This window comes from Tursiops truncatus, chromosome 4 (assembly GCF_011762595.2).
Source record: "Tursiops truncatus isolate mTurTru1 chromosome 4, mTurTru1.mat.Y, whole genome shotgun sequence".
In the NCBI taxonomy this organism is placed as follows: domain Eukaryota; kingdom Metazoa; phylum Chordata; class Mammalia; order Artiodactyla; family Delphinidae; genus Tursiops; species Tursiops truncatus.
The window spans coordinates 71,698,011-71,720,685 of record NC_047037.1 but is presented as its reverse complement, the minus strand read 5'-3'; the positions used below and the strand labels follow the sequence as shown (position 1 = coordinate 71,720,685).

The 22,675-nt window shown below is 35.5% G+C and overlaps 1 protein-coding gene across 4 annotated transcripts in view; it reads left to right on the top strand.

Moving 5' to 3' along the window:
* PAK2 (p21 (RAC1) activated kinase 2) overlaps positions 1-15,306 on the top strand; it is an 80,502-nt gene extending 65,196 nt beyond the window's left edge. For 3 of the 4 annotated variants that reach the window (XM_019922821.3, XM_033855662.2, XM_073804072.1), the window contains 8 exons: positions 487-550; positions 2,156-2,204; positions 2,686-2,798; positions 4,114-4,231; positions 6,030-6,129; positions 8,468-8,664; positions 10,853-10,990; positions 11,445-15,306. In XM_019922821.3, the coding sequence (XP_019778380.1) occupies positions 487-550; positions 2,156-2,204; positions 2,686-2,798; positions 4,114-4,231; positions 6,030-6,129; positions 8,468-8,664; positions 10,853-10,990; positions 11,445-11,531 (866 nt within the window). In that variant the 3' untranslated portion in view covers positions 11,532-15,306. The remainder of the gene's footprint in view (positions 1-486; positions 551-2,155; positions 2,205-2,685; positions 2,799-4,113; positions 4,232-6,029; positions 6,130-8,467; positions 8,665-10,852; positions 10,991-11,444) is intronic. The other variant, XR_002173827.3, reaches the window with a different exon arrangement.
* The last annotated feature ends 7,369 nt before the right edge of the window (positions 15,307-22,675 follow it).

Sequence of the window (22,675 nt, the reverse complement as noted above, 5' to 3'; positions counted from 1 at the left end):
GGGTATTTTATATATATATAAATATTTATATTTTTTCTCATAGTAAGTAGTTTTATAACTTATCATTAGTTTAGTACATTTCAGTGGAGTATGATAAGTAGGATGACCAACTTTTCCTTTCCCCGGGAATTTACCAGTTTTAAGACTGAACATGCCACATCCTAAAACCCCCTTAGTCTCAAGAAAACTAGTACTGTTGGTCATTCTAAAACGTGGTCATTTTGAGAAGGTGGGATAATCAAGACATTAGTTAGGAGGTCTAACCTAGTGGAAATAATGTGTCTTCTTGCTTCTGATACTTTTTTTATTTTTGTTAATTGTTTCTTTAGTGTTTGAAACATACATTATTTTTGAAACTTAGTGTTATGTTTGAAAACTTCTAAAATCAGTGGAGGTTATTAAAAGAAATAATGTTATCAGAATTAGTTTACAATTTTTAAATGCTTGACTGAGTTTCCAACTTTTTGTTGTTTTTGTTTAAAATAGGAACTATTGTAAGCATAGGTGACCCTAAGAAAAAATACACAAGATATGAAAAAATTGGGCAAGGGTAAGTATTTGTGACTGTATTACCAGAATATTCATTATTTCCTGGGTGCCCAGTATGATATCTCTTTTGCCTGCTGACATTGAGCACTTCTGGTATTCTATGAGTAGTATCCTTGGATTTGTGTAAATAAGTAATGCGTTTATTTCTAGATGCTATTAAAATACTGTACTACTTAGCAGCGATTGTGCATTGTTTCTTCTTAAGTGTTATTTTGCGTTGGTGATAAGAAATTAGGTGGGTGGGAAAATTGCCTGGCAAATATTTAAAAGACAGTAAGAAAATTTACTACAGGATTATAGTTTTAAAAACCTGCATTTTAATCACATCATTAAGTATGGATATTTAATTCTACTGATCTTCTGATTGTGTTCAATCATTTGTATTTTTTAAAAAATTATTATTATTATTTTTTGGCTGTGCCACATGGCTCATGGGATCTTAGTTCCCTGAGCAGAGACTGAACCCAGGCCTCCTGCAGTGGAAACGTGGAGTCCTAACCACTGCACCTCCAGGGAATTCCCAATAATTTGTATTTTTAAACTATGCTAACTGAAATCTTTTTTTCTGTTGCTTGGGAGCAAATGAACATCTTGAATTTTTAATGTTATTAATCTCTGGAAAGTGTTCTGTCAGTTTAGAAAGTGAGCTTGAGTCTTTTTGAAAACTTCCTTATGAATTTCTTTTTAAAAACCAAATTCACTTGCGGCACTGGTTTTAATAACAAGAAATTGAAAATCATGTTAATATTCTTCTGCCTGAGAATGGATAAATTGTAAATAGTATACTGGATAATATATGTAATAATTACAACTGAACAAGGATAACACCTATCCATATGGATGACCATCCCCAATCCAGTGTTGAATTAAAAAAGCAAATTATAGGAAAATACATAAAATGAAATCATTTATATGAAGTTAAAAAATTGGGGCTTCCCTGGTGGTGCAGTGGTTGAGAGTCCGCTTGCCAATGCAGGGGACACGGGTTCGTGCCCTGGTCTGGGAACATCCCACATGCTGCGGAGTGGCTGAGCCTGCGCGTCCAGAGCCTGTGCTCCGCAACGGGAGAGGCCACAACGGTGAGAGGCCCGCGTGCCACAAAAAAAAAAAAAAAATTATTTGAAACATTTTCTATAGCGGTGCAGACCGCTATAGAAAGTATAGAGTATAAAGTATAGAGAAATACATGTAAATGATGCACATCAAATACAGAATAAATACCCAATATAGATTACTTTAGGGAGGAGGTAGGATGCCTTTGGAAAGGGCACATAAGAACCTTCAAATTTATTTGTAGTTCTTTGTTTCTTAAACAGGGCAGTGGATCCATGAGTATATGTGACTTTTTTCTTTCTTTTCTTTATCTTTTTTCTGTATTTTTGTAGATCTGAAATTTATGACAAATTTCTAACATAAGTTTTGGCCACAAGAATTGCCTCTTTTTCTTATTTTTTCCCCCTTTGTTTTTGCTTTTACTTCTTTTAAAGATGTTTAGTCTTAAACGTTCTTTAACCTCTTTTTAGTTGTTCTGTGTATAAAGTCTTTGGATGTTATAAATGAGAATGATTTTGAAACCTTAAATCTGGTTATGTCTTCTTTTCCCTAGGGCTTCTGGCACAGTTTTCACTGCTACTGATGTGGCATTGGGACAAGAGGTAGCTACTTTTTCATACTTCTGGGTGTTACCATTAGCTTTTAATATGGGAAGAAACTAGATCTGCCTGTGAATAATCAGTAAGGAATTTCTTGCAGTTGAATATGTTGAAAGAATTACTCTAGGTAATTTTATAGCACTTTCCTTATTGAGGGGAAAAAAGAAGTAATTATGTGTTTGGTTTCATAAATAAATATTTTAAAAATTATTTTCCCAGCTTGGGATGAAAAGAGGATTAATTCCTGGCACTGGGCTGACCTTGCATTTAGATTTCAAGAGAAATCTAAAAATATTTAAGCTCTGTGTATTACAAAGAATTGTGCATAGGCAGTGTGGAAGTTAAAGTACTGCCTATGAGTAAATTATAATCTCATCGTATAGTATGTATGTAGTAAATTAGATTATTAACTGATCTGTGTTTGTAATTTTCTAAGAGTATTAGGAAACTTGTTCTGACTTTTTTTTTCCTGTTTCCATCATAGGTTGCTATTAAGCAGATTAATTTACAGAAACAGCCAAAGAAGGAATTGATCATTAATGAGATTCTGGTGATGAAAGAATTAAAGAATCCCAACATAGTTAACTTCTTAGACAGGTAAATATAAATATTTCTTAAACATTGGGAGAAAAATGTTGAAATTTTAAGTCTCATGGTTTTGGGGGCTAGCCAGTTTAGTTAGACTAAGGTTGAGTGTCAACACTGAAAAATAAACTTGAAGGAGGAGGAGAGGTAAAAATAGCATATTACAGTTTAGAAGGTCCTTTTTCTACATAGCTGTCACTTGGCAAGTGAGAGAAGGCAGTTAAATGAAGGACATTGCTGCTGGTGCTCATATGAATTACAAATGATCAGAAGCAGAAACATTAAGGAAACGTTGGCTGTGATTCATGTCTTGACTGACAGAGGTGACCAGCCACACAGTTTTTAAACTTTCAAGTCAATTTTGATTTCAAATTTTGTCTTTCATGGGCAAATAGCATGTTTATCAAAACCTCACTTAATTTAGGAATTGATGTTAAATAGGAGAACAAAAAGTAGAAGAGAAAATTATGTATCTTACATTTTTTATTTTTTTAATTTTTAAATTTTTTTTATTTTTGGCCGCACCATGTGGCATATGGGATTTTAGTTCCCCAACCAGGGCTTGAACCCGAGCCCTAGGCAGTGAGAGCTCAGAGTCCTAACCATTGGACCGCCAGGGAATTACCTTACATCTGTTTTTTTTTTTAAAGCAGTTACATATATGTGAATGAAAGAAGAATTGTAGAAAAATAAATGAAAATTATAGTAGTGATTATATTGGAGATAGGGAATCATAGGTGATTTTTTTTTAATTTCCATATTTAAATTTGTTTTGAATGGGTTAAAAGAAAACACATTTTTAGACTTTAGGGCTAGCTCTGGGGCCATGTTCATAGAAAGAAACTTTCCAGGTACATTTCTCTGCTTTTTAAAATAGTATTTCAAGTCAGTAAAGCATGGTGGTTAAAATAAGTCATAAGCTTTGGAATCAGTTGTGCTTGGCTTCAGGTTTTGTTCTGGCACTTACTGGCTGTGTGACCTTGGATGAGTTACTTAGCCTTTCCAAGCCTCCATCTCTTCGTCTGTAAAAAAGGACAAATCATTCCTGCCATACAAGGTTATTTGAATTGGAATAATCTATGTACACACTCAAATTAGAATTGCAGGCAAAATTTTAAAGTGATTTGGGAAAATCATAATGACCCTCAGGTATTTTTTTTTTTGTGCTGTTCCATAGCAACTTTTCAGTTTTCTTCCCAGCTATCAAAGCTACCAGCTTTCTAGTTTTTTTAATTAGGATTCCTAACATTTGAATTCTTCAATATAGAGTGCCACGTGTTTAGAAAAAGTGAAAGTGTGAATGCATTTTGTATGTTCTTTTTTTTAGTTACCTGGTGGGAGACGAATTGTTTGTGGTAATGGAGTACCTTGCTGGGGGATCACTTACTGATGTTGTAACAGAGACCTGCATGGATGAAGCACAGATTGCTGCTGTATGCAGAGAGGTGAGTTTGCTCCCTTTTTGAAAAGTTACAGTAACAATGTGGTTAACAGGATGTGAAAAGAAGCAAATTTTTAGTTATTATCCAAGCAGGATACTTTGAAGGGTGAGAGGGAGTGCCATTAAAAATACACCGCTCAACAGTGGAAACAAGGACAAAGTGGTACACATCTTCACCCTAAGTATTAATTAATGTTTACTTGTGGCCTTATCGATCTCTTTAAAGGTGACCAATGAGATGATATTCATTAATGAATTTGAGACATACTGTTTGCTTAGGCTAGTAGAATTCTGCCACATTGCCTAGATCTAAGCCAAAAATGAGCCTTTCTTTCTTCCATGTAATCTTTTCCTACAGATGAGACTTAGGTTAATGATTTGCTTATTGTCATTAAAATTGCAACAGTACTTTCTTCGAGTACCCTAGGAATCATTGTCACAAAGGACAAAATTGTAAAAGTTCTTATGACTATTATGTTTCCTGTGATTTGGCTTTCAGCATTTTTACAGTGAATTATAAGTAAATTATAAACTTTGTTCATGTAAGAACAGTATATGTGATGTTTTTCCTTTTTCAGCTTTTATTAGGTGTTTTTTAAAAACTATTCTTTGAAACTTTTAATTCTAATGTAATTATGCTTCACCTAAGGGGAGCCCTCTTGACTCTTTCAGGAGGGAAACAATAATATATCCCTTAACAAAGAATGTTTGATCACTTAAAAGCTGATAAAAACTTAAGGATTTATCTATTTATACTTAACTTGTTTTTCTAATAATTTTTTTCATAATCAATATAAAATTATTTTAGTAGTTCCTCTAATTGTGATAACATTTGTCTCTATTTGTTTACACAAGTATTTTTCTGGGGATTTGTTCTTTCCAGGAATCTGCTTAAATGCTTGGTAAATGTATTGCAGTAATACACAGTTAATCTGGTTTTTTTCTTTGAATAGTAGATTATTTTGAGTGAGATTTTTGTTATTAATGATGTACAGACTTTATTTGTTGTTCTACTTTAGTGGGGGTAAGAAATAAAAACAACTTTTTCCAAGTTACAATTTATACTCAGTTTACATTAAAAAAACATAGCAAGCAGATTTTTTAAATTGAATTTCATTCTTGTTTTTAAGGAAGTAAGAGTAGTTCTTCTGCTCTTTGGACTCAGTGCTTTCTGAAATATGGCATAAGACGGAAGTGGTGTCCAGGATCATCACTGGTGTCTAGGGTGTGGGTATAGCTTTATGTAAAACCTACCATAGAAGAAATGAAGAAAACATTTTACATAGCATTGAACAGCTGGAGAGAACCAGACCCGCAGTGGCTTACATTGATTAGACTTTGGCATATTTCAGATTCAAATGGAAATGATAAGTTTATCCTTTACTGTTGAAATGATTTCTAAAAAGCCTTGTGCATATTTACCAAGTGCTGCATACCTTTAGGCATTTAAACCTGAGCAGGCCTAGAAATCATGTAGACCCACCCACCATTTCATAAATGAGAACATTGAACACTAAGTGATATTCTATGGTATTAAATAATCTGTGGCAGAAATAGGCCTAGATAAGACATTATATAATAATTGTCTCTGGATAAGAGCAGAGAGTGGGAAGAGGGGGATCTAATTATTTTAGGTGTCTTATTTTCACAACTGCATGTGACAGGATTTTTTTCTTCATAATATTATTAGAGTATCTTCTGCTGGTTACTAGAGGTGGTGCTCAGGTCATAAATGGTGTATGTGAACTTCCCTTAGACTTTTCAGGGACTGTTTCATTGATAGGTGTTTTTCTCCTGTTCAGTGTTTACAGGCATTGGAGTTTTTACATGCTAATCAAGTGATCCACAGAGACATCAAAAGTGACAATGTGCTTTTGGGCATGGAAGGATCTGTTAAACTTAGTGAGTAACAAGTGAATAAATAACATTTATATGTTACTTATAATTTTCTGCCTTTTGTTTAAGTAAAAACCCTCTTCTGCTATTAACATTTTTATGACAATACATGCAGTGGGGGAGAATAGTAGTAAAAAGATATGGACTGTCAGCTGGACAGCTTGAGTTTAAATAGCGGATCTGCTACTACTTGCTGAATAATTTTGGATGAGTTACGTAATCTCTTTTTGTGTCCATTTTCTCATTTGTATGATAAGGAAAATAACAGTACCTATCTCAGAGAATTCTTCTGAGTAGTAAAAATGTAAAGCATTGAGGAACAGTGTCTGGGACTATTATAATGTTGGTGCTGTCTTCCAAACATAAACTTGGATTTATCTCTGCTACCTGTTGGGGTAGGTTTTTGTCATTATGCTGTTCATCTTTCTCTGGATTTGGTAGATGGTGGCCTAATTGGGGGAGGACTGTATGACCGTTATGTCAGAGATGACAAGGTCTGAAAAAAACCATGTGTAAACCTCTTTCCCTAATTAACTTCTGTATCAGACATGGTAGAGTCATGGAAAAAAAACCCAAAAACTCCTTTCCTCTGCTGGCTATAATCTCAGTTCCAACCATGTCCTCTGGAGGATTCAAGAAGACCTTCTACTGAGGTTTCTCCAACTATGCAAAATTCAAGGCATTTCTTACATCAGGAGACCAAAAACTTTTTCTTCTGTTTGCCTAGAGAGTTTGGCTCCTTTTTCAACATCTCTTTTTTTAAGATAGATACTCCAAAGGTTATTCAACCACAAGAAAAGGGGACCCAGGTTCTGTCAGATAGTCAGAATATATAGTTAATAATTGTAATTTTAGTGGGAAAACTAGAAATTGACATTCTCATACACTTTTGGTGGATACACAGGTAACTAAATTTGACTTTTTTGGTTAATATGTTACCATGGCTCTACCACTTACTAGATGAATGATCTTGGATAAGTTATCTAAAAATATGTATGCCTCAGTTTCTCCATTTGTAAAATGGAAATCATAACAGTAGTAAATATGCCTGTCTCATAAAGTTATCCTGAGGTATGTTAATTCTTATGAGGTATTATACTTGGAACAGTTATAAGCACTCATTTTAGCTGTAAATGTTATGATTTGACCTAACAATTGCTCTTTTAGGATTCTCTCCTATAGAATTACTGAACATACACACAGCAATAAGTACAAAAATGTTCTCTGCAACCTTGTAAAGAAAGTCCAACAATATCTTAAATGTCTCGTAGTACAGAAATGGTTAAATACATTATGGTATTTTTATGTTCCGTGAAGTTGTGTAGTTAAAATAGTGAGGTGGGTTAATGTACTAATATGGAAAGATATCTAAAAAATTAGGTTTTAAAAAGCAGTTTACAAAATATCCTAACTAGGTAAAATAAATCAGTCAGTTCACGGGTATTATTTGTACATTTGGAAATGCATAACGAAGAGTCTAAAGCTTACAAACCTAAATGTTAACAGTGTTTACATATGGAGTAGAATGGGTGTAACAGTAGAAGGAAGGAAAAAATTCTGGATTCTCATCTTGACTTTTCCACTAAATTAATACTGGGTACTAAATTAGGCATTCTGCTCTTCAGTTATAAAATGAGGTGCTTGGAATAGAGTAATGCTGGTGAAGACCTTGTAGGTACAGTTGCAGTTAAACATGTTCTTTTCCTAGGCTCTCTGCTGAGTCGGATGCTTATTATTATTAATTCTAGCTTCTGTTTATTTTCTTCAAAAGTAATTTCCACTTCCTGACCTTTGCCTGATTCACAGTGGACATAGTTTTGGTGTCCAGCTTTGGTGACTTTTTCTTTTAGACCTTTTTCAACTTTATTAAAATTTTTAGGATAGAATTATTTAGAATAAAAGGCTTCCTGATAGGGCTTCCCTGGTGGCGCAGTGGTTGAGAGTCCGCCCGCCGATGCAGGGGACACGGGTTCGTGCCCCGGTCCAGGAGGATCCCACATGCCGCGGAGCGGCTAGGCCCGTGAGCCATGGCGGCTGAGCCTGCACGTCCGGAGCCTGTGCTCCGCAACGGGAGAGGCCACAACAGTGAGAGGCCCACGTACCGCCAAAAAAAAAAAAAAGGCTTCCTGATAATTTACCCTCTACTTGTGGGAAGTAAAAGTTAAAAAGTGAGAGTATATAACATCATCAAAATATTTGTAAGCCCATTCTGGTTTTCTTTATTAATACTTTCTTAAAAATTAAGAGGCTGAATACTCAAATGTAGTTAGTTAAATCATATTAAGTAAACTCTTAAACAACCCACGGACACCATTAACTCAAGGTGTTTTGTTTTGTTTTATAGCTGACTTTGGTTTCTGTGCCCAGATCACCCCTGAGCAGAGCAAGCGAAGTACTATGGTTGGAACGCCATACTGGATGGCACCAGAGGTGGTTACACGGAAAGCTTATGGCCCTAAGGTTGACATCTGGTCTCTGGGTATTATGGCTATTGAGATGGTAGAAGGAGAGCCTCCATATCTCAATGAAAATCCTTTGAGGGTAAGACCAATTAAGCATCAGCCTTATTTTAAGAAAAATAATTTTCTTTAAATCATTTATTTAGACCTTGCTTTTGCCAGGCACTGGCCAAGAATTTAGGATACGAAGTTGATAAAACCTAGTCTCTGCCCTCACTCTACGTCTAAAAATGATTTGCTTCTGGCTTATTGAGTTGAATGTGTTAGGTAAAGAGTTTGTAAATTTTTGGTAAGCTGTGTGGTTTCTAAATTTGCACATAAGTAAGAATTTGGTCACTTTTCTGCAGAATTAAGGGGCTCTAGATATATCCTTCAGGTTGTTGACTTTGAACCTTGGCCTCTGTACCCCCAGGTACAAAGAGGAAAGCAGGATCACATCTATGAGAAGCCTGTGTAGATGGCAATGTTAAAGCCCATATTCAAACAAAAGAGTGAGGGTTCTGAGAAACAGATGAAGTCAGTAGATTTTAAACAGTTATGTACATATTCCAGCAGCTGAGGTGGAGAGTTCCATCTTTCTTTCTTTCTCTTTTATCTTTTACTTCTTTTAAATTATCATGTATGACTCAATATCAGTAGTTAATAAGGAAATGCAAATCAAAGCCTCAACAAGATCACTTCACCCTTACTAGAATGACTGTAATCGAAAAGGCAGACAATGATAAGTGTTGGTGAGAATGTGAAGAAATTGGAACCCTCATACACTGCTAGTGGAAATGTAAAATGGTACAGCACTTTGGAAAACAGTTTGACAGTTCCTGTAAAAATTAACTTTGAGTTACCATGTGACTTGGCAGTTCCACTGCTAGGTAAATAACAAAGAGAATTAAAAGCATTCATCCACCCAAGAACTTGTACACAAATGTTCATGGCAGCATTATGCATAATAACCAATAGGTGGAACACAGGGAATTTTTAGGGCAGTGAAAGTATTCTGTGTGATACTATAATGGTAGTTGCATGACAATGTACGTGTGTCAAAACCCATAGAACTGTGCAATACAAAGAGTGAACCCCAGTGTAAACTACAGACTTCTGTTTAGTGAAAGTGTGTCAGTATTGGTTCATCACTTGTAACAAAGTGTACCGTACTAATGTACGATTTTAATAATGGGGGAATTCTGTGTGTGTGTGTGTGTGTGTGTGTGTGTGTGTAGGGGTGGTATATGGGAGCTCTGTACTATCTGCTCAATTTTCTGTACATATAAAACTTCTTTTAAAAAGCCTATTGAGCGTTTTTTTTTTTTTAATTCCATTTCTAGGAATTCAAAGAAAATGGTCAGAGAATTACATAAAGAATACAAGGATTTTCCAAAGGGGATTGACTAAATTATGAAGCACCCATATAATAAGACACTATTCAATTCAGCCATTAAAATAATTTTGTAGATCTAATCTGTTATTATTGATAGTGATGATGAGGGTGGGATATAGCTAGTTTTGTTTCTTTTTTTTTTTTTAAGACTTTGTTTTTTTAGAGCAGTTTCATGTTCACAGCAATATTGAGAGAAAAGTACAGAGATTTCCCATATGCCCTCTCCCCCTACACATGCATAACCTCCCCCATTATCACCATCCCTCACAGAGGGTACATTTCTTACCATCATTGAACCTACACTGACACATCAGTATCATCCAGAGTCTATAGTTTACATTAGGGTTCACTCTTGATGTCATATGTCGTGGGTTTGGACAAATGTATACTGAATAACGTGTCCATTATAAAAGTATCTTAAAGAGTATCTTCATTGCCTTAAAAATCCTATGTGTTCCACCTGTTCATCTATAGCTATATAGATATAGCTAATTTAAAATTTCTTAAAGCAGTTTCAACAAATCCCATTGTTTTGAAATGTGGTATGACTTGGAAAAAAAATCTTAAGAAAGATAAATGGGATACTATATGTGGATGGTGGGATTGTGGTCATTTTTCTTTATACCATTTTATTATAGTGGTAGTTTTATTTATCAGTATGTATTTATAATCCAAAAAAAGAAAAAGGTGAAGATAATTTTGAAAAAGAAGTCAGGGAAATGTAACATCTAAAAATAAAGTGAAAAATATCTAATCGAAATGGGTAGAAATAATAACCACACTTTAGTGTGTATGACAATTGTCTTTAAATACGTAAGAGATCCATAAAGTTTAAAGTACTCTCTAACTTTGTTGAGCTATCTTAAGTATGTCAGAGTTGTTCTTCTATTCTTAGGCCTTGTACCTGATAGCGACTAATGGAACTCCAGAACTTCAAAACCCAGAGAAACTTTCCCCCATATTTCGGGATTTCTTAAATCGATGTTTGGAGATGGATGTGGAGAAAAGGGGTTCAGCCAGAGAACTGTTACAGGTGAATTTGGAAATAATTCTATTTTGGGAAAAAGTTGACTTTTTTGAGTAACCGGCAGAAAGTTTACATAGAGTTCATAATTACATTTCACTATTCATTCATTACCAGCAGCATGGCAGCTGCTGCAGTTCAGGATTTTATCTGCTGAGAATAAAATACCCATAATACTGGGATAAATGTATAAGTTTTTCATATTACCAGTTCTCACACCAGTTCATTGCAGGCATGGGTATCTGGGTCATTTAACTGAGATTTTATAATATGAGAAAAACTAAAAAGACTACACTTTCAACCATAAAAGTGATGTAGTGATTATGTTGATTTTATAGAAGTACTGAAATATGTGTTTGTTAAATAAATTATGATCCATAAAGTAGTCTTAGGGGCTTAATTGAAATATTTGGCTTCTAAACTGGTGACATTTACATTTATTTTCCCCCACTCTTTCTGACAGCATCCCTTCCTGAAACTGGCCAAACCATTATCCAGCTTGACACCACTGATCATGGCAGCTAAAGAAGCAATGAAGAGTAACCGTTAACATCATTGCCGTGGCCTCATATTCTTTTCTCCATTTTCTAAAAGAAGTCTTTTAATATATGAAAATTATTATTCTTTTGGGGTTTAAAGAAATGGTCTACATAACAAGGAGGAAAAAAACAAGCTACTATTTCCTGAAGACAACCAAGAAAAAATTGCAGAACTGAATGACAACTTTCTTATTGAATCCCTTCTTTAGGGTCCAAAAGGAATTGTGGACTGAATCACTAGCCTTACATCTTTCAGCAGAAAGCCCATCAGGGCCATTTATCATGCTTGAGATTTGCATTTTATTTTGCTGACTTCATTATAATAGATCCCATTCATTGTCCCTTTTGAGGTATTTTCAGTACTTGAATGGCAGATTTGGGTTTTTCAGAGTATGTGTTTTATCTGCTAGTCTTCTTTTCTCTCCATAACTTTCTTTTCCTTGACTTGCTCCTTTTGAGTTGCTTTGAGAAATGTTTCTTATGCCTAAATTGGAGGCAAGTGTGATAGAAATTATGTAGCTCCTTATATTGGCAAAGGAGTTCAATATCGTTTAACTTTGTATAGAAGTTAGAACCAGCTATTGTTACATGTAATATTTCAGTTCAGAGTTTGAACTGAAGGAAGGGAAGAAAAGAATGTGATTTTTACCTTTTTAAACAAATGTGAAAGAATCAGTTTTAAAAGTTTCATAATAGTGAGTTGTTTGGCATTTGTTAACATGTATAGAGAGAAGACTAATAATCTATATTTATAACTAAATCATTGAAACAGAAAAAGAATCCCATTGACTCTACTTTCTTACACTTTGTTTTTCTTTCTATGTCCTCTTCAGATTTGGCTTCAGGACTTTGGTTTGTGCCGCTAGTTTCCCCTTCCCTCTTTTTTTCCCTTCATTTTGGAAATAAGTTTCTGTATATGTTGTAATTTTAGCTAGTTCGTTTTTTAATTAACCCTTTCTCACCCTACTCCTCCCCCCCTTCCCATGGTAAATAATATAATAACCATTGAATTTTCAGAATTTAAAAGTTAACCTTTTTTTTTCCATTTAAAGGTAAAAAGTATTTGGAGCTAGCAGAGACAAAGTGAGAGGCTTGAACCTTGGTGAGCTCTAAAATAGATAAGATTATATTCATGAAAGAGAAATGTCAGTTACTTAGAGATGCAGCTTCTGACCAGTAAACTGTAGAGATTTGTTATAAACATTGTTCCCAGCCCATTACCAACATTTTTACTGTCTGTGAGAACTTAAGTGACAAAGTACTTCTTGGTAAATTCATGGGTCATTTGAGATGTTGAGTTACTTTAGATTTTTTTCAAATAAGTAAATAATATTCATGTAAAAAACTGGAGAAAGAAAGAGTAATGAAATGTGCTTGTTGATAGCAATACATTTTTTATTTTAAAGATTTAAAAAAGGTCTGTGACCTGTAACATTAATTATTAGAGTGCCCTCTCTTCTCCCTTCCCCTCCTCCCTTCTTCTTCTCTCATCATTTTAATTGTTTGGCTTTTGGAGGCAGTATTGTCCCTTCTGACATGCCAAGAGCCACATGAAAGAGAAAAATACGTGCTTTGGTTCTGGCTTTTTGTTCCCACCATTCGCTCCTAATTGACTTCACACCTACTTGCCATCCTGCAATAGTACAAATCATGAATAAAAATAATTTTGATGTTTTGGAGTACATTAGGAGAACTTAATATGAGTTTTATTTCCTATCATTCCCATCATATCTCTGTTAAGATACAGGTATAAGGATAGAAATGGCTGGTGGGGTTTTTTTTTTTTAAATTGGTAATACAGGAAGGTTTTCACAAAAATAAGTAAGATAATTAGTGAAACTTGTATCTAGAGCACTTAATAGTCTCTGTTTTCAATTTGATTCTTGATTTCCTTTTTCTCTGGATTATATTGGCCTTCTACAGCTATTACTAAATTACTTTACAGAAATAAGCTGGTTTATTTCTGGTGGAAAGCTACAGCGTCTGTTGAGTTCCAGATTTGAACATTCTTTGTAAACAGTTGTCTGGATGGATTATGATAAAGAAGATGCTACCAATGAAATAGAAAACCAACTAGATGGTGTAAGACTGTGATCCTCATGACCACTCTAGAAGGCACTTCCATGCGTAAGTCATAAAGGCCATATTCACTGAATGCAGTGCCAATGCCCCATTTTTATGCCTGTGACTCAACAAAGGTCTTTTCAGTTTATAGAAGCAGTTTGGGGTTTGTATTTACAACTTCCTTGATGGTTACCTGCATGTCCATTGCTGGCAACGGACTTTGTCATTAAAACCTGACTCCTAGGTTAAGGGAGCTACGCTGTGGTTTATTCTTTACTTACTTGGATAAACTAACTGGTAATAGAAATGTACTTTGGTTAATTCTGAAATGTGTCAATTTTTGAATAATCTTAATCTTAAAAGCAATACAGAATTGTGATTTATTAATTTTAAATTAAAATGTTCACATGTTGTTGCAAGAAAAATTATATCTGAATCAAGATTCATGGTTTTTTTTTAATAACTGCCTTTTGTATTTACCTTTTTGTCATTACTTTAGAATGAAAATTCCCATTTAAATCTAAAAATTACCTTAGTAGTCCTCTTTTGTTATTAAGACAATATTACTGTAGTATTTATTATATTTCAGACTCTCTGGCAGTCTAAAAGTTTCCTTCTCCTCTTGTTCCTTTTGCTGCTTTGAAAGGGACAGTTAAAACTGAGAAACCATGAAAATATTGAATATTTCATCCTACATAGAATAGTAAACAAGTAGAGTGATTGTGCTAGCATAAGAAACTAAGGCTAACACAACTCTGTTTTCATGTGTTGAGTGCCTGGCACACAGTACAAATTCTCTTCTCCTCAACATATAAATATTAAGCTGCTTAAAGTGTATCTAGTTACCACCAGTCCTAAATGACCTGTGCCTTTAATAAGCAATTTAAAACTACCTATGAGGATTTCTTTGTAGGGCTCACATAAATACATGTTTGTTTATGTATACTGTATTCTAGCCAGAATAATTTTAGATCTGATCAGGCAGTAGCTATAGTTAGAAAAAAAAAAATGGGTGCTTAAATTTGCATCAGTTTTTTAATCTAAAAGTTTTAAAATATACTGAGATGCATATCCAGTGAAATGTCAAAAAATCATTATGGAATATAGCTAAAATCCAGATTAAGATTCTTTTGGGGTTTTTTTTAGTGAAATTATAGTAATATAAAAAGCAGATTGTCTTCCTTGTCTCAACTGCTCCCACAATAAACAACTAAAATCAGTTTTTCCACAGTGTGTGTATGAGTATGTGTAAGAAGGGGAAAAAATACACACACACACACACACACACAGATTTTATTTCTCACTAACACATTTATTGACCACTTTGACAAAGACACTGTGGTAGATATTGTGGGAATTACAAAGGAGAACCAAGCACTGGCCTGGCCTTGAGAGAACTGAAGTCTTTCTCATTCACCATTCTAGAATGTTGCCAAATGAGAGAGAAAGAAATGTATGATAATTCTGTCAAACATCTTTGGTAGGAATGTCTTGTGTGTTTTTTGTTTGTTTGTTTTGGTTTTTTTTTGTTAGATAGAAATGGAACTAAGTGAAAGTAACTTGTCTTTTCTGTTTTGTCTTCAAATTTTATATTGACTTTTATTTTTAATTTAATCCCATTCAATTATTTAATTGTTACATTGACATTAACTGCTGTATTTGATGACCTTGTTCAATAATTTTGTTCTTTCAGGGCTAGAAATAAACTTTTTTAAATGTTCATTTTCCCTTTTCCTAAACTTTAATTCTTTCTTTAGATCAGAATAGCTTAAAAGAATAAGTGTAATAGGTTTTCAAAGAATGTTCTAGTATTTTTAAGGATGAATATTTTTTAAACGTGTCATGGCACCATGAATGTATTACAGAGCTCCAAATTAGAAAGGTTTTCAAAAATTAATGAGTAATAAGCGTGAGCCTTCGCTCTTCTAAATCAGTTTCAGAATAAATTTGTTCAAAATGTTCTGGCTATCAGACCCAGGGAAGCACTTCTGATCTGTTGAAATACCTTCAGTAATTTGGCCTGAAATTCTAATGCTTACCTAGGTGAAGTAATAAGAATCTTACTAGAATTTTTTGTGTTAAATGCACCAAGAAATCTTTAAAAGTGCCATACATTAAGGCTTCACTTCATTATACGCATTTAATTTGAATGTTGGATATGCTGACATGGAGAACGGGTGCATTATAGAGAGTTCACTATGAAAAAACAAAATTATACATTTTTTAGCCTGGAGTGGGGAGTGTAGGCAATGACTGCATAAAATATATTTGTTACACTATAAAACTGCTTTTTGCTATTCTGACATTTGTATTTCTTAAACTATAGCAAATGCCCAAAACATTTGCCTAAGAAAAGTTCAAAAATGCCTAGATGATTGATTTTATTGAAAAGCACTATTTGTAGGAGCTTAACACATGCTTTACTACTACTTTGACATTTGTGACTTTTTTTAAATTAGGGAATTATTTTTTATTCAAATCATTTAACAAGTTTTTATCTTTTGAAGAGGAGGAAGAGTAGAACAATGAAGGGAAAGGTCTTTTTTGACCTTTATTTTAGGTTTTTAATAAAATAATATGCACAGATTAAAAAGTCAGATAATCTTAAAGGAGTCATTATAAATAGTGCCAGTCCCCAGCTGCAGACTTTCTCACTGCAGAGTCCTCCACAGAGGCATCTGCTTTTAACTTTGAGCTGGTTTTAGCATGCATTAGTTTTCAGATTTCTATATTATATACTTATACAGGTATTTCTTTTTTTTTTTTTTACTTTTTTTATTTTTAATTAATTTTATTTATTTTGGCTGTGTTTGGTGTTAGTTGTTGCAACACGGGCTTTCTCTAGTTGTGGCGAGTGGAGGCTACTCTTTGTTGCAGTACGTGGGCTTCTCATTGCGGTGGCTTCTCTTGTTGCGGAGCACGGGCTCTAGGCGTGCAGGCTTCAGTAGTTGCAGCACACAGGCTCAGTAGTTGTGGCACACACAGCATGTGGGATCTTCCCGGACCGGGGCTCAAACCTGTGTCCCCTGCATTGGCAGGCGGATTCTTAACCACTGCGCCACCAGCGAAGTCCTACAGGTATTTCTTGACATTTCTGTATTTTTCTTTTTCTGGAAACTTACTGTTATGACAGTTGAGGATTTAGTTACTATTATACCATCCCATTTTCCCATTTCTACTCCCTCTAGTCTCCCAATTAAGAAAGGTGGCAAAGTTTTATTTGATTAGCAGTCAGTTTTTACCTTATGACTATGTAGGACTGTTGTTCACTTGAGTTGAGTAATTTATTATCACATGTCATTTCTTGTGCAACTCTTTGCTTTTCTTATTGTTAATTTTGTCTTTTTGTTTCCTTTGAAAGTTTCTATGTTCCTATCGCTAAGTTTTTCCAAACTCACCGCAAAAGCCCTCTGAAGACAATTTTCTGTAGAATTAAATGTCTTGGATAAGGACAGTTCCTTTTTCTTTCCGGGAACTTGATTAGGGCTCCAGTTTGGGCTCTTTCTCTACAGGCCTTCTGCCCTCAGGCATCTGAAACTCAGTTTCACTTTTCTCCTGACTTTAGATCCTTTGTTTCCTTTTGCTTGTTGGTTTATTCCTCATTTTGGAGAAGTACATCTTTCATTAGTGTCCTGGAGAAGTACATCTTTCATTAGTGTCCTGAGGAAGGGTGCATATAGGTTAAGATTTTTAAGAGCTTGCATGTCTGAAAATGTCTCACATTTAATTGATAGTACAGGATTTTAGACTGGAAATAATCTTCCTTGAGAATTTTGAAGTCCCTGCTTCATTATCTTAAAAACCTGCCATTTCTGATAACATCTTTATATGTAACCCATTTTTCTGCCTCTCTGGAGCTTCTGTTCTGAAAATTTACCATGAAATGCCTTGGAGAGGGTCTATATGTTTAGCTTTCGGCAGGCCTTCATGATAACAGACTAATTTCCTTCAGTTCTGGTAAATTCTTGTATTATTTCTTTAATAATTGCCACTTTTTTTCCCTGTTATTTCTTTCTGGAATTCCAGCATTAATCTCCTGTTTTTCTTATCTTCCCTGCTTTCCATCTCTTTGCCTTTTGTTTTTAACTTTCTGGGAGAATTTCCTTGATTTTATCTCTGACCCTTTTTTGAACATATATCAACTATCACTTTTTTTGTTGTTTTACTTATTTACTTATTATTATTATTATTATTTTTTTTTGGCCTCGCCGTGCAGCTTGTGGGATCTTAGTTACCCAACCAGGGATTGAACCCGGGGCCACGGCAGTGAAAGTGCCAAGTCCTAACCACTGGACCACCAGGGAACTCCCTCACGTTTTTAAGATCATTCTCGTTTTTCTGATCTTTTTACAGCCTTCTGTTCTTATTTCATAAATTCAATATCTTCCCTGGTGTATTGAAGTTTTTCCTTAGCTCAAGTTGCCATAACAAAATACCGTACACTGAGTGGTTTCAACAACAGAAATTTATTTCTCACAGCTGCAGAGTCTTAAAAGTCCAAGATCAAGATGCCGGCAAAGTAGGTTTCATTCTGAGGCCTTTTGGCTTGTGGGTGGTCACCATCTAGCTGTGTGCTCACTGGACCCTCTTCTGTATATGTACACTTGGAAAGAGCAATCTCTCTGGAGTCTCTTCTTACAAGGACACTAATCCCATCAAAAGATCCCACCCTCATGACCTCATCTAACTTTAGTTACCTCCCAAAGACCCCATCTCCAGATTCTAATACAGTGAGGGGTAGGGCTTCGATATATGAATCGGGGGCAGACACAGACATTCAAGCCATAATAGGTCATTTTTTTAAAAGAGTTTTTTAGTTATCTCCAGGTTTGTTTATTTTTTCTGGGTTCTTTTTTAAAGTATAACACTGTCTGCAACTGCACTAAACGTTTCACATTGGTTTTTCTCAGTTCTCAGCGGGGCCCACTGCTCATTCATTTCGCTCCTAGGTCTTTTTTTTCCTTTCTCATTTTTTCCAAACTATCTCATGACTTCCAACCCCTTTATCCCACCATCTCAACACTTTCTTCTCCCCTACTCTGGGTTTTTGACTTTGCCTTCTTCCTTTTGGTCTCAGTGAAAGATGTTCTTCCTCTCAGTGGCCAGACTCAGCGGGGACCCGTTCTCAGTATTCCACCACCTCCCAGGTCTCCAGGCCACTTTGACTGATCCTAACTCTCCTTTTACCTATGCCTCTGTTCTTTCCAACCCTCAGCAAAACAAGCATGCTCACCTATCTTCCTTTTAAAACAGTTTCCTTTGACTTTCCTCAGGTAAACTTGTGGAAAGAGGAGACCATACTTGCTGTTTTTCTCATTATCATATTGCATCTACTGTCAACATGTCTTTGAAACTGTCCCTACAAACATCTCCAAATCACTGAATTTCCAAGAGATTCTCAAAACATCAAAAAGATGACTTCCCTAGGGACTTCCCTGGTTGTCCAGTGGTTAACACTGTGCTCCCAATGCAGGGGGCCTGGGTTCGATCCCTGCTCAGGAAACTAGATCGCACAAGCATGCTGCAACTAAGATTCCGCATGCCCGCAACTAAGACCCAGTGCATCCAAATAAATAAATAAATAAAGCAAGAAAACAAAAAAGTGACTTCCCTTGACTGTTAACTAGCGTGCTCACTGGTGTATTTGAGAATTTCTAAGATTCTACTCGTTATCAGTCTTCCTTTATGCAAAATAGAGGACTTTTATTCCTAGCTTTTTAAAAGTGCTGTGACCAGATATTTATTTGGGGCTAAGGTCCAGAATGTGATGCAGGTATGGATTTGGTAAGCTTTTAATCAGTAGGGTTCTGTTTTCACCACTGAATATAAAATATACAAGTAGCTCTTGGTAAACTTAGCAATCGGGAAGGAAGAGTGGTAAGGATACAAAAAGAGCAAATTCTTAAAAATCTCTTCAGAACGTAATTTGTACTGTACATTATTTGAGTAGTCTTAAAACGTGTGTTCTTTGAGCATATTAATGTGGGCACCCAAAGGAGAAAGGCTTACCTAAGAATGTGCAGAGTGATGGAGGAAAGCCAGCCCAGCCTTAAAAACCAGTCATAGATTCTTGGTCAGAAACTAAGAGTTGATGAGTATAAAGAGATTTTTATAGCCTGTGTAGTCCTGATTATAACTTTTTAACCTAGGCATCTTAGTTTTTGTTTAGGGGAAAAGACTAAAAATATTGCCTTTCTAGAAAACAAAATATGTTCAGTATATAATGACAGCCATAAGGTTGATTATTTTGAAATGAACAACACTAATGTGGATATATAACTTCTGGTATACTCATTACTTTTTATCCACAGATACCAGTTTGTGTTCTGTAGCAGATGAAAACATTCATCCTAGTTGTGCTGCCCTTTTTCTTTTTAAGCAATCAAAATGGAGTAACAGTGCCACATACATTCTTGTCTTTCATTTTTAGATCTGTAGGTATATACAGTATTGCCATGAATGCACTGCCAAAAAATGTTTTTCTCTATTTCTTAATGAATTACTTTAACTTGACTTCTATATTTAAAAACAGAAATGCACCATTTTCAAAAACTATTTGATCTGGGCCATAAGATTAAGGAATGTCTAACAGTACAATCTGATTCTGATTACTTTAATATATTGTCTTTAAAATATTTAAAGAGTTCTGTGGTTGAAGCTAGGAGACCTCTTAATCACATTCAGTATTCCTTACACTTCAGGATACTATAAGTTTTGCTTCTAGTAACTTTGTTGAAGAGCTTTGTTTTTCAATAAACTAAAAAAAAAAAAAAAAACCATTTGACGTTTTACTACAGACATTGCCACTATTTTGATCACACTCTTCTTGGTGATACAAGAAGTATTTAAATGTTTTGCCTTTTCTTTTGTTCATCTGTAGATCTTTTGGAGTATGTTCTAAGACCAAGGATTCACTGAAAAATAAGTTTAGGCCATAGGCTGTTCAATACATGGATCAGCCACTTTCATATAACTTGCATTGTCAGCCAAGCAAATACTTTTCCACTTCCTTTCATCTATGCATGTTTTACTGCTGATACTCTCCACTGTGTGCCACGGTGTGTCCTGTTTCAGTATTTATTTTAATGACTGTGCACAGGTGACCATGGTCTTGACACAAGAAGTCTAAGTACTTGAGTATTTCTCGCTGCACATTTCTTCATCACTAAGCATTGTAAAGCAGAGCTTTATTAAAGCTTTTTTTTTTGTAACTTGGTTTCATCATATAGTTATTTGTGCTTAGGAGTTTCTTCTAAATAGAAATAAAATTGGAGTGTATAATTTTAAATTTTGCTGCCAATGGGAGAACCAGTTATGCTTTTAGTTAGTAACAGTATTACTCTAGTACACTATGCACTGAAAATTGTTGCTGTGAATTGGTGGTTTTCTGTTTGTTTTGGGTGATAATAAAAGTGCCTACATTATAGGGATTTTTTTTTTTAGGGTCAGATGAGTTAATTTCACATAAAATGCTTGGAATGTGCCTAAAACATACTTAGCACTCGATGAGTGTGATCTATCACTTTTTTTTTTTTTTTTTTTTTTTTGGCCACGCCGTGTGCCATGCAGAATCTTAGTTCCCTGACCAGGGATTGAACCTGAGCACTCCCTGCATTGGAAGTGCGGAGCCTTAACCACTGAACTGCCAGGAGAGTCCCCACCTATCACTTTTTTTAACCATATTCATTGGACAGCCTTTTATGACAATGCAGTAGCAGATAGGGGGGCTAATGAACTGAGAATGCTACACAGAGCTATTTGCCCTTTCCCCCACCTCATCTTTCAAAAAATGTATGCATAATATATCTTAAGGAAATTATATTGCAAATATATGAAGACAGCCCCAATACATCATTGTTTGGTAACATACTATGAAATTACATATTTCATTTTACAGTATTGCATAACTTGCAATATGAGACACTCTATTATAGTTTGGATAATCATTTTCCTGAAAGAGATTAAAAAATAAAAAGAAAAATATACTTTGGAATTGGTTTATATATCTATTATTAATAAGTTTGACTGTAAGTAACAGGTACCCAAGAGTGACTGAACAAGCAGGAATTTAAGTCACACCGAAAAAGTCCACTGGTAGTTTGGGTTGTCATAGAGTCCAGCGATGCCACCAAGAACTTGGGCTTTGTTCGTATTTTCAGTCCACCATTCTTCACACGTAGGCCTATATCCTTATGCCTGTTGCCACACAGATGCACAATGGCTGCTCCACCTCCAGTCTCACGTCAGGCAAGAAGAAAGGTGGGCAAAAGACAATGAGGAGGGGCTTCCCTGGTGGCGCAGTGGTTGAGAGTCCGCCTGCCAATGCAGGGGACGCAGGTTTGTGCCCCGGTCTGGGAAGATCCCACATGCTGCGGAGCGGCTGGGCCCGTGAACCATGGCCGCTGAGCCTGCGCGTCCCGAGCCTGTGCTCCGCACGGGAGAGGCCACAGCAGTGAGAGGCCCGCGTATCGCAAAAAAAAAAAAAAAAAAAAAAGACAACAAGGAAAGCAGGAAGGAGCAGTGCATGTATCCAGTAAAGAACATGTTCCCAGAAACCCTTAGTTTCTGTCTCATTGACCATAACTCTCATTTGGCTTCTCCTAGCTGCAAGAGATCTGGGGAAGAGTGTTTTTAAAAGCTGGGCACATTGCCTCCCCAGACAAAATCAGACTTGTTAGTAAAGAAGGGGGAATGGATGTGGTATACAGCAGTGGCCACCATAGCTTGCATGTGAAAACTGCACAGTTTCAATTTTTTATAGCTCTTCCCCTTAGTCTGTTCATGCTGCTGTAACAGAATATCATACACTGAGTGGCTTATAAACAACAGAAACATTTCTCACAGTTCTGGAAACATTTCTCAGTCTGAGATCAAGGTGCCAGCAGATCTGGTATCTGGTGAGGTCCCTCTTCCTAGTTCATAGCTTTGCTTCTCACTATGTCCTTATATGGTGGAAGAGGCAAAGGAACTCCTTGGGGGTCTCTTATAAGGGCACCCTCATGACCTTATCATCTCCCAAAGGCCCCACCTCTTCATACCATCACATTGAGGGTTAAGTCTCAACCTATGAATTTTGGGGGAGACAAACATT